The 12,233-nt window shown below is 57.8% G+C and overlaps 1 protein-coding gene across 2 annotated transcripts in view; it reads right to left on the reverse strand.

The window, feature by feature from the left end:
* Positions 1-10,432, reverse strand: part of Evc2 (EvC ciliary complex subunit 2) — a 50,935-nt gene extending 40,503 nt beyond the window's left edge. The window contains exons 1-6 of one of the 2 annotated variants that reach the window (XM_048364335.1): positions 10,384-10,432; positions 9,365-9,525; positions 8,283-8,351; positions 7,165-7,351; positions 4,783-4,892; positions 2,925-2,972 (exon numbers count right to left, since the gene is read on the reverse strand). In XM_048364335.1, the coding sequence (XP_048220292.1) occupies positions 2,925-2,972; positions 4,783-4,892; positions 7,165-7,351; positions 8,283-8,351; positions 9,365-9,424 (474 nt within the window). In that variant the 5' untranslated portion in view covers positions 9,425-9,525; positions 10,384-10,432. Of the gene's footprint in view, positions 1-2,918; positions 2,973-4,782; positions 4,893-7,164; positions 7,352-8,282; positions 8,352-9,364; positions 9,526-10,383 lie in introns of both variants that reach the window. The other variant, XM_048364334.1, reaches the window with a different exon arrangement.
* Positions 10,433-12,233: the final 1,801 nt, after the last annotated feature.

A 12,233-nucleotide genomic window follows, 5' to 3' on the forward strand; every position in this document is an offset into this window, starting at 1 on the left:
AGGACCGGCTCTGCAGAGCCCCCTGTCCTTCGTTCTTCCAATCCCACGTTCCCACGTTCCCAACGCCAACGGAGAGCTGAGTCTGGGCACGGCGTGGCTCTGGGGATGAGCCAGCTCACGACCCACGGACCTCACACATCTGCGGGGATGAAGTGTGCTAAACGCCTTTACTCTCCACGTTTCCCATGACGACGGCCGAAGAAGAATAAGGTCCCCAAGCACAGCTTCCTGGGAAAGACAGCTCCAAGCCATCACGACCGCCGGCACCATTCCCATCCGCACAGTCGCATCAACACCGTCGCCTGCACCCCCTGCGTCCTCCTCTCTGAAATCGGCGTCAGCGCTCACTAGCACCAACCCCATCACGATCATGTTCACCAGCACCCCATCACGTTCACCACCCCCAGCCCCGCGAACATCACCACTACCACCGCCACCATCGCCACCATCGCCCAACTCCATCACCCTCATCGTCCCCACCACTATCACCAACCTCATTACCAGATCACCATCTCCATCCTCCACCTCCACCGCCACCACCGGGGCCGCCCCCGTGGACGTCACGGCGGTCGCTAGCACGACGGCTGCCGTTAGCATCGTCACCACCGCCGTCACCCAAACCATCGCTGTCATCACCAACATCCACCACCACCCTCAGCGCCACCGCCGTCTCTCCCGTCACCCGCCATGACCACCACCACGGTAGCTATCACGCAAGTGCCTGTTGTGGTTTGATCCGTTTGAGCCCCACAACAATTTGAGGAGGAAGGGCGCTGCTCTTAATCTCGATTTAGGCTAAATAAATGGCCTAGATCACAGCAAAGGTGGTAAGTAGGGGGCCAAAGATTCATGCCAGTGGTATGCCGGGGCTTGGGGCCTTTAGGGAGCAGTCGGGGCTTTTCCTGGGGACCCTCGACTTGTCCCCGCCCCCCGCATGGCCGATGAGGGAGTCCTGTCGCTGTGAGCTGGTCCTGTGGCCAGCAGCAGGCTGAGTGAGTGAGCAGCACAGGAGTTTTGAATTCCTAAGCCTCTAGCAAAAAGCCAGTAAGTCCCTTTCCATAACCCCTAACCATCAACCTTTTCATTCAACTTTTTCTTCGGGCCACACTTGAGGTCACTTTTGATCTTTAAAAGAGCATTTGAGATGCAGTGTTTCATGTCTGTTTCACAGGCACGGGAAGTGGAAGTTTGCTAGAATGCTCCTTGCCTGAAGCTCCCTGCCGAAGTCTCCGGCGGCGCCAGGCTCTAGATCTGGCCCGAGGATTCTCATGCATAGCAATCCACTTGCATTCCCCAAGCCCCCTGCGGGGAGCCGACTCCAAGGCGTCCCACGGGCAGAAGTGTGGCGGGGCCTGCTCCCAGCTCAGAAAGGCAAAGCCCAGAGCTGACCCCCGTGGGCTGACCCGGGGCTGGCACGGCAGAGCCTTGAGGGACAAGAGAAGCAGCCCAGGCCTCAAAAGCCATTTGGGAGCAAGCCAGGGACGTGCCGTGTTTCCTGAGGGCTTAGGGGAATCACTGGCAGGGTTTCAAGGGGAAAGGAGCGTGGCCAGTGAGGATAAGAAAAAGCCGAGTGCACCGCTCGGAGACTTCCACGTGCAGTGTGGAACAGGGCTCGGGGAGGGGCGACGGGCTTCGGGACAGGCTGGGCGGCACCCCAGGAGAGTCCCCAAGCACACGGGGGGGCCCTGGGCCTCCCCTCCCTGAGACGCAGTTTCCCGTAGAAGAAGGACCAGAATCCCACCGAAGGCTCCTCCATACATTAGAAATCAAAATGCCATCCGCCCAGAAATTTCCTCTCTTCGCATGTAATGACTGAAAGCAGGTATCCTAACAACAACAACAACAAAACCTGTTCCAGAATGTTCCCGCCGCGCAGCGTAGGCCCGAGAAACGCAACGGCCTCCCTCGTGAAAAGGACACACCGTGGGATATTACTCAGCCATAAAGAGGAGGGAAACTCTGCCACACACCACGACAGGGAAGAGCCTGGCAAACGCGGTGTTAAGGGGGAGACGCCGGGGGGGGGGGGTATACCTACGCCACCCCGAACCTATGAACGGGCCAGAGGCAGAGGCAGGTGAGTGGTGGCCAGGGGCTGGAGCTGGAGAGCAGGGGAGTGTTCCTCCTCCTGGGGTGTTCTGGGTGAGAATGTTCTGGAACTAGATAGGGGTGATGGACGCGCAACGCTGCGAACACACTCGACGTTCACGACCATAGGTTTTGTTATGCGCCCGTGACCACGTGCGCGTGCACGAGGAGCCGGCGTGGGAACGCCGTTTCCTCCCGCGTCTCCGTGGGGGGGGGGGCAGGGGACACAGAAGAGGGTCAGACACCCGGGGGGCCATATACTAAATCCCGCCCGCCCACGCCCCGAAACACAGAGGAAGGGACCGTTCATGGTTTGTTGAAAGCGGGGGGCAGGAGGGCGCTCAGGCGGGGTGACGCCACCCGCTTTCCTGGTTCCAGTTCTTCCAGGCTGGCACCCCGGGGTCTCGGCTGGCAGATGGCCCGTCCCGGGGCCTCTCTCGAGAGCCGAGTCCTCTCATACCGCCCCCCCCCCATTGGCCCTAAGTCCACGCCCTGGAGCCTGCTGACGGACACACGCAATGGTGAACTCTCAACGTGATGTGAATGCGCGCGTGCGTGCGTGTAGGCATGTACGATCCAGCTGAAGAACATGGAGAAGTACCGACGGGCGCGCGGCGTAACTCCTGCCTGACCACGTGTTCTGGAAGACAAACCCGTCACCACCGGTAGCAGGCCCAGAGCAGGTGGTGAACGCCGGGCCGGCCAGCCCCGGAACCCCCAGGGGCCCCCAGCACCCCCGCCTGCCAGCACCCCACCAGCCCAGGAGAACACGGCCCTTCTTGTGCCGTGTGGGGTACGGGGGGCGGGGGGGGGCACGCGCTCTCCCTTACCGTCACCTCCTCCTCTGCTGTGAGGGTGATGTGGGCTCGGAGCTCGGTTCTGTTCTAGGGAAGAACGGAGAAACGCCTTGGTCAACCCTGGGGTAACGTTCTGGCTCCTTCCAAGCCGCCGTGCCTGGGTGCGAGGGCTGGGGGAGGGCAGGAGCCCCGGAAGGCAGGAGGGTGGGGGACAGGTCTGTGGGTGAAACCCACAGTTTCCCTAAAGAGTCGTGCAGCAAGCCCTGTGAGAAACCCGGGGCGGGGGGGGGCCTGGCTGACGGCTGGGGTGCTCACCACCCCTACCCCCCCCCCCCCCGCTGTCTGGCCGTGTCACAGGAAGTCACCTGTACTCTGAGTATCTGCTTTTCCACAGTGTACAGACTCCCAGGACCAAGTGCATGCTCAGCGACACTGGATCCTCTGAACCCCACTACCCCATGAACCGTTCCCAAAGCCTGTAATACTGTCCTGTCGGGCACGCACGAGGATGTGTGCAATGGAAAACACGAGGCGGAGGGGGAGGGGACACAGGTCAGCATCCTTTATCCCAAATGCGTGTGTCCAGAAATCTTTGGGATTTCAGATTTGTGTGCATATTTGCATGTGCATGTGTGTACCTGCATAGGTCAGCACATGTGTGCACAGGTCTGGTGGGTGGGTGGGACTTAAGTCTGAAACACCAAACTCATTATGACCCTGAAGGTCACCGCCTTACATGATACTTCAGTGCAGTTGCACTCTGGCTAGGACTTATCACACTCGTGTGTGAATTCTACACACGTTCTACACATGGTCTCGTGTTGGGGCTCAACAGATCTCACAGTCTGCAGCACTTGGAGGCGGGGGGGGGGGTTGTCTAAGGGCTGGGCTTCCATGCTCAGCCTGTTGTCTGTAGCCTGGCCTTGAACTCCATGAGCTCAGCAACTGCCCAGCTCCCGACCCAGTACTATGACACAGATTTCTCTGCCTTGAGTGGGGAAAAGATGCGGGAGCACCCCCAGTCCCGCGGACACCAAACTGCCACAGTTCAGGAGGGACAGATTTTCTAAACCCAAGTCTTTCTACAGAATCGGCGACTGTGGAGCACCCCCCCCCCCACCAGACTTTCTGTCCTGGCTTGGCTTCTGCTCTGGTGCATTTGTGTCACTGTGGGTGTCAGGACCTCGGGTCGGAAGTCCGTGGACAAATTCTACGGCCACATTCTGTGGCACTCTGCTCTGCATAGGTTTATCTAGTGGGTCATCGCACCTGTCATTCTGGCTACTCAGGAGGCTGAGATCCAAGAATCACAGTTCAAAGCCAGCCTGGGGTAGAAAAGTCCATGAGACTCTGATCTCCCGTGAACCACCAAAAAGCTAGAGACAGAGCTGTGGCTCAAGGGGCAGAGCATCAGCCTCGAGCTTTAAAGCGAAGTGACCGTGCCCGGGTCATGAGTTCAAGCCAATATAGAACAAAAAGAGAGAGAGAGAAAGCTGAAGTCCCCATATTTGTAAATAAGGTAACAGGTCACTGGAGGCCACACCATATTCCAGTGTGGTTCCAGAGAGTGAGGGAAGGAGAAGAGGAAGGGAGGGAAGAAGGGAGACAGGAAGGAAAGACAGGAAGGGGAAGAAGAGAGGGAGAAAAGGAAGGAGGGGAATAAACACGGAAGAAAGAAAGAAAAGGGATAAGAAATAAGGAAGGAAAAAAGGAGGGAGGGATGGAGAGAAAGAAGAAAAGGAGAGAAGGAGGAAGGGAGAGAGGGAAGAAAGGAAGGAAGAATGGCCAGGAAGAGGGAAGGAAAGGAGGAGGGAAGTGGCCGGGAAGGGAGGTCAGGACTGACCTTGCCCTTACCTCCCTCGGCAGTGACAAGACAAATGGCAGTGGGACTACATACCGGTGACAAGCCCTGGAAGGTGAGCCACGCAGGAAGACTCAGGCTCTCCCCAGTCCCAAGGGCTCCGGAGTCCAGCGAGGCCGTGTAGCTGACCAAGTACGCGTCTCCCACTGCTCAGAGACAAACACCAGTGCATCAGGAAGGAGCCTGGCCACGCCCGCCGAGGCCACGCCTCCAGGTGGCCACGCCCCTGGCCACGCCCCCATCACAGCAGTTCACCTGTCACCCCACAAGGCCCACAAGCAAGAAGCCTCTAGATTTCACGCACCTGGGTGGGGGGATTCTGGGAGTGGATGACAGGAGAGTAAGCGACACACAGCAGCTCCTGGACACCCAGGCCTGCGCTGGCCGCTTCCCCAGTCAGGGCAGCCCTATCCCAGCCCTCCTGGCCTGTCAGCTTGGGGCAGAGCAGCAGTCCTCCTAGGCCCTAGTGGCTCCCAGGCCGCTCGGGACGGCCCTGGTGTCCCGTGGCGAGCGACAGCAGCCCTGTTCTCTGCGCCTGCCCTCGGCCTCCTGCCCCGCCTGGCGGGACTTACAGATCAATCCTGCCATGTCCAGTAAGGCTCATTTCTCCGTTGGTGGAGGCCACGCCCGAGGAAAAGACAGCGCCCAACCCTGGGGTGGGCCAGTTGCTTTAAAAGTTCTGAACTTGTTCACTTCGCCGGGACAGAAGGACGGAAGCTAAGACAGGGACCGCACCGTATCAAGGTGACAACAGTAATCACTGGGAAGGTGGCCACAGGCAGACCCGCCCAAAATGCCACGGCCACTCCCAGTGCAGGGCACATACGTTAGCTCCTGTCCACAAAGAGGCCGGGGGAGGGGGCGGGAAACACAATCTCCTCTGCAAGGTACCTAAGGAGAAACCGAGGCTGGGAGAGGTTGACTTACTTAGGCCTCTCCGTACCACTCTATTTTCCTTAAAAGGCCTTGTTTTGGATTTGGTTTGGGTTTGGGGTTTTTGGCCTGGGGTCCTGGGGTTGAGTGTTTCACCACTTGATCCACGCCCCCACCCCTTATGCTTTGGTTTTCTAGGGTACATAGTGTTTCGTGCTTTTCTCTCAGGCTGGTCTTGAACTTGTATCCTCCTACCCCCAGCTCCTGAGTTGCTGGGATTGTAACAGGCATGTGCGCCACCATGACACTGGCTTTAGTGAGAGAAAGGCCCGTAATAATAATAATAATAATAATAATAAAGCCACGACAACGAAGACAAGTTTCTCAACACCCCTGCACCTGGTTCCTCTTCTGAACGTGAGCTACACACTGTCTGCGTCACGGGTAACACCGCACCCCCAGAATCGGCTCAAACACCTGCCTAACCAGCCAGTGGCAGCTCACCCCCAGAGGGGGCCTGGGAAAGCCAGCCCTCCAGTGAACAGCAAAGGCCCCAAAGACCCACGTGTTCAGTGCGGGGCCCGGATTGTGGCTGTATTGGACATTCAAGGCCCAGACACGGGAGTGGGCCTTTCCAGGGGTCTGGGGGGGGGGGAGGGGCAGCCCTTTGTCTTCCAGTTCCCTGTCATAAGGTGAAAGGCTTCCCTCCACCTCATACTCAGCCACAATGGGTCACGATAGCCCCAAAGCAAGAGGGCCAACCAGTCATGAATTAAAACATCCACAACTGCAGGCCAACACGAACCTTTCCTCTTGATAAGTTGATTGCCGCTGGTTTTTTGTTACAGTAACGGAAAGCTAACATACCCGCGGACACGCGTAAACATAGGTGAACACATCCAAGCAGCTTACAGGCAGCCCACCCACGCCCACCCATGCCCACCCACGCCCATCTCTATCCAGTGCAACTCAAAACGAGCTGTCCTTCCTGAGGGCGGTGGCTGACGCCAGGGGAAGCCTAGCTCCATGTCCGTTTGAAACTGTCCGTAGAATAAAAATTGATTCTATGAGCCGGAAGCCGTTGATTGCCTCATGCCTGTCATCCCAGCTACCACAGAGACTGAGGTCTAGGATCACGGTTCAAAGCCAACTGGGGCGGGAAAGCTGTGAGACTTTTATCTCCAATTGACCACCAAAAAGCCAGAAGTGTGGCTCAAAGCGGTACAGTGCTAGCCTTGAGCACGAATGCTTAGGAACAGTGCCCAGGCCTCGAGTTCGAGCCCCAGGTCCAGCAGAAAAGCAAAAGTGGAAACAGAAATCGAATCGATATTTGAAGAAAAACAGAGAACTCGTCCCTCGAACCTCACTTCCCCTAAGAAGTAAGATTCTGAGTGGTAACCTGTGAACCGCGTCAGGCAGATCTCCCATGATGCTTGACACACACAACCCCCCGCCCCCCACCGACCCCGAGACCCTGTGAACGGCTCCGGCTGGTATCTGAGCACCCCCATCTTTCTCCATCCCTGATGGGTGAACGCGGGTTACCGTGCAGAAACCTCTTCTGGAAAGTCTGGAATCCATCCTCAGTCTTGTTTCCGACGGACTCCCTGACGGTGAGACCGGCGATGGCGTCCAGGAGCAGCAGGTCCGAGAGGTTGGTGGACACGCGTGTCCTGGTGTTGTTCACAATCAGCTGCACGTGCAGGGTCTGCGGCTGGCCTGGCCCCGACACCTAGGACGGGAGGACAGGGAAGGAGGGCGCACTGCCCACCCGCGCACCCCAGCTTTCAGAGCACCCGAGACGCATCAGGCTCCGTCGGATCTGCAAGCCCTCGGAGGGCCACGGGGGAACAGCGTGGAACAGCTGAGACCCAGACGGGGAACGACTCCCTCAGACAATGCTGAGGGAAACAAGAATCCCAAGCGCACAACCACAGTCAGGTTGAGGACAGAAAGAAGGCGCTGGTGGCTCACTGCCTGTCATCCAGGCTACTCAGGAGGCTCAGGCCTGAGGATCACAGTTCAAAGCCAGCCAGGGGCAGGAAAGTCCGTGACGTGTTTTATCTCTGATTAACTACCCCCAAAAAAGTCAGAAGTGGAGCTGTGGCTCAAGTGGTAGGGTGTTTACCTTGAGGGGAACAGCTGAGGGGGAGCATGCAGGCCCTGAATTCAAGCCCCTAATACCAGCAAAAAAAAAAAAAAAAAAAAAAAACCACTAATAATTCAACTGTTCCCCACAAAAGGCCCCAATCCTAGAGTCACGCTGGACATCAGACCTCATTTTTTTTTTTCACACAGGCACAGCAGAGCAACACAGCCCAAGATTTGCCACTTGTTTTTCTGGTGCCAGTCCTAGGGCCTGAACTCAGGGCCTGAGCACTGACTCTGAGCTTCCTTTCTTTCTGTTTTTCCTCAAAACTAACACTCCTGTCATTGAGCCACAGCTCCACTGCTGGCTTTGTACGGGTTAACTGGACATAAGAGTTTCACAGACTTTCCTACCTGGGTTGGCTTTGGGTCGCGATTCTCCGATCTCAGCCTCCTGAGTCATTGGAATTAGAGATGTGAGCCGCCCCACAGGTTTGCATTTCTTAAATACACAACTTTACCGCCGTACCGTTTGATTTCTCTTTACCAGGTACGAGCCACTTGTGGAAACTTACCAGTGCACATTTCTGAAAAGTTACTCCGGTCTCAGAAGTTCCTTGAAGCTCACTAGAGGCATCTCCATACTACAATGAGATATGGAAACCAAGAAAGTGAAAACCTGCCATAGTTCTTATATTAATAAGGACACGGTATAAAGCAAGCGCTAGGTTACTGTTGTTCTTTGGCAATGCTAGAGGGTGGACTCAAAGCTATATGTTTACTCAGGTACTCTACCACGTGAGCTACTCCACCAGCTGTTTCTGTGTTGGTTGTTTTTTGTTTTGTGTTTTTTTTTTGGGGGGGGGGTGGCTAGTTGTGGGGCTTGAACTCAGCCCTGCCCCTGAGCTTTTCTGTTCTAAAGCTAGCACTCTTCAACTTGTGCCACAGCATCACTTCCGGTTTTCTGATAGTTAATTGGAGATAAAAGTCTCATGGACTTTCCTGCCTGGTCTGGCTTCAAACCACGATCCTCAGATCTCAGCCTCCTGAGTAGCTAGGATGACAGGTGTGAGCCACCGGTGCCTGGCAGTGTTGGTAATTTTTTATATAGGGTCTCTCTCTATGCCCGGCTGTTCTGGGCTGCCTACCTCCTGTTTGCGCTTCCCAGTACGGCTGGGATGACAGGTGCATACCACTGTGCTAAGCCATCCGCCGAGATAATGTCTTGCAAACATGTATGGCCAAGCTGATGTCAAACCCCAATTCTCTACATTCTGCCTCCCAAGTAGCCGCGACTACAGGCTTGATTCACTCTCGTAAAAATGTTTTAAAAGAAAAGCTAGGGGGGGCTGGAGATATGGCCTAGTGGCAAGAGTGCTTGCCTCATATACATGAGGCCTTGGGTTCGATTCCCCAGCACCACGTATACAGAAAATGGCCAGAAGTGGCGCTGTGGCTCAAGTGGCAGAGTGCTAGCCTTGAGCAAAAAGAAGCCAGGGACAGTGATCAGGCCCTGAGTCCAAGCCCCAGGACTGGCCAAAAAAAAAAAAGGAAAAGAAAAGCTAGGGCCCAGTACCACAAGTGGCATGCATGCGCGCGCGCACACACACACACACACACACACACACACACACACCCCACACTACTTGTTACTTACCAGGCGGTGGGCTACAGGGAACTCTCTCTTAACCAAGCTCTTCTTGGGCCAGGGTGGCATGACCGCAAAGAAGGAATGGGCCCAAAGCCCCGGAGGTGCTACAGAGGTCAGGGGTGAGGCGCAGTCTTCATCATCTTTGTGGCGTGTCCTTCCGGGTGGTCCTTCCGGTACAAGACAGCAAAGTGTGCGTTACATAATGCAGAAAGACCCCGGCGCGCGGTTAAACTCTGGAGGCAATACACAGAGCGCGCGAGGAACCTGGAAATTCCGTACTGAGTAGGTGCTTACACGAACAAATGCTTGCATGAGCGAATGAATGACTTAGTCTCTCTGTGCCAGGAACACGAAATGCTTGTGTTCATGGGGAAGTGAAGGACTTAGGGATGTCCCTTGCGTGTGAGCCCCTTCTCTGAGTGTGCGCTAAAGCGTGCATACCTACACCCGGGCCACCAATGGGAACCACTAGACCTGGGATGTTTCTGGGCCTCAGGCTTCCCATCCTTGGAGCCTACTGTGCCTGCAGCCCATGAATTTCATCTACAGAACCAACCGATTCCCTTGGTTTACAGCCAATGCTGGCTGCATTTCTGTCACCTGGTGTGATGAACAAACTGCTGTCCCCAAACAAGCAGGCCCCAATCACAGGAAAGACCCTGCGTGTGACCTTTTGGAAACAGGCTTTGCAGATGCGATTCAATGAGGGGCTGAGATGGAGAGATGCCTGGGTGTCCAGCTGGGCCCCGCGTGTCATCAGAAGAGAGGACAGGACAGGACCACTGACACTGGCTCCCAAGTGGGGACAGCGCGTGACCTGAGCAGTGTAGAGAATACAGCGAAGGATGCTAGAAAGCCAAGGAACGGCCCTGCCCCAGAGGAGTCCCAACCTGTGAACACCCGGACTCTCGGTCTAAGGACCCGAGGAGAACAAATGTGGCTTGTTTTTAAAGCCAGGAAGTTTGTGAGCTGTGTTTCCATAGCAACAGCAGACGGGCCCACAGTGGAAGGGAAGCAAAACTTACCTGCAGTCCCCAAACCAGAGCTTCCCAAGTGGGGCCAGGTCACACAGCAAAGGTCCTGGAAGTTCAAGGGCACACAGAACTGACAACAGACTCCTGAGAAGTGGGGAGGCCCAGTCCCTGTCACAGCCAGCTGGCACGAGGACACCTGCTCCTCTACCCGAGGGGCACCGGAGCGCCCCACATAGACCAGGAAAGTGAGGCACAGGGGCTTAGAAAGTTGCCCTGGGCACGGGGCTCTGAGGATGCACAGAAGAGTTGGAACCCTGGGCCTGGGCCTGAGCCTGGGTCACAGTGTCCTCACCCTCTGCGTCTGCTCCCCCTCCCCAGCCAAAACTCCTGCGTGGAGGGACCCCGTTTCAGGTCCCCCCTCCGGGGTCCCTCCTCCCTGGGTCGCCCGTCCCGGGGTCCCCCCTCCTCCGGTCCTCCCTCCCGGGATCCCCCCTCCCGGGGTCCCCCCCCTCCGGGGTCCTCCCTACTCCCTCCGTTCCTCCCTCCCGGGTCCTGGCGGCCCCGCTCACCCGCGCGCCCAGTCCGGAGCGTGGATCCGGGCCGGGCTCGGCCTCGGGGGGCTGCCGCGTGCAGAAGGGGCGCCCCGAAACTTCGCGCAGCCAGGCGCGGGCCCCCAGCGCCAGGGCCGCGGCCAGGACGCCCCCGGCCAGCACCCGCGCGGCCCCCGGGGCGCCCATCCCGCGGCCCCCAGACCCCGGCCGGCCGGGCGGCGCCGCCTCCGCCGCTTCCGGGACCCCGGGCCCGCCCCGCCGCGCATGCTCCGTGCAAGTTCTCCCAACTCCGGGACGGGACCCGGGGCGGGCTGCCGGCGCCCCGACGGCGGCGTGGGGGCCGGGGCGGGGCGGGGGGCGGGGGGCGGCCTGAGCGCTCCACCCGGACACCCCCAGCGCCAGCCAGACTCTGGAGGGCAGTCCCCCAAACCCTGGGGGTCCCGCCTGACCCCAACGATGCCCAGCTCTGCCCCCTGGCACCCAGAAATTCTCCAACACAAGGGACTGAACCCCAAGTCTCCCCACTCCATCCAGCCCCCCCTAGGAAACTGATTGGGCGGGCAGAGGTACCAGGGACAGGGCAGGGGCAACTCTCAGTTCCTGCGGGGTTCAGCACAATGGGGTCCCCGCCCTGCAAGGCAGCCTACCTAGGGTGCACATGAGCCCCCCTGGCCTGCCCTAGGGTGCGGGTGAGCCCCCCTGGCTTGCAGTCAGGCAGTCAGAATGTCTACCCCGGCAACCTGGCAACCCCGCTCTCCCAAGGAGAGGGTTTTCCTGCCCTGACAGAGGGTCTGAGACTCTGTCATCCACAACACCCCCCTTCCCTGCTCTAGAGGCCAGAGGCCACATCTGCATCTGCTTGGGGTTTGCGTGAAGAAAGGACAGGCCCGTAATCCCGTCCAGGGGTGGTCTGGGGTGGTCTGGGGTGGTCTGGGGTGGTCTGGAGAGCCCCGAGCCCAGCAGGCTCTCTGCCAAGGACCCAGAAGCCATAGGGTCTCTACGAGAAAACACTGTAACCAGATGTCTGGGATTCATGGGGACCTCCACCCTGGACCTGGGGTTTGGGGGGTTCTCACAGGCGATCACAGTAAGTGCTCAGACCCCAGAGACGAACGCTGACTTTCTCAGTAGGAGATGGGCTGCTTCCAACCCAGTCTGTTAAAAAGCTTTGGCACTGGCATGTAAGCTGTCTTCGCCAGCCGTCGCTGCCTCCACGTCTGTCCATCATTGTTCTAAGCCTTCTCTCTGGTCACTTCTCAGCCACCATGGGGTCCAATAAAGACAGGCCAGACCCATCACACTTTTATGACAAAGGACTAAACCGCCCCTAAGGAACAGCACAGCCCTGCA

Source organism: Perognathus longimembris, chromosome 16, assembly GCF_023159225.1.
Source record: "Perognathus longimembris pacificus isolate PPM17 chromosome 16, ASM2315922v1, whole genome shotgun sequence".
Lineage (NCBI taxonomy): Eukaryota > Metazoa > Chordata > Mammalia > Rodentia > Heteromyidae > Perognathus > Perognathus longimembris.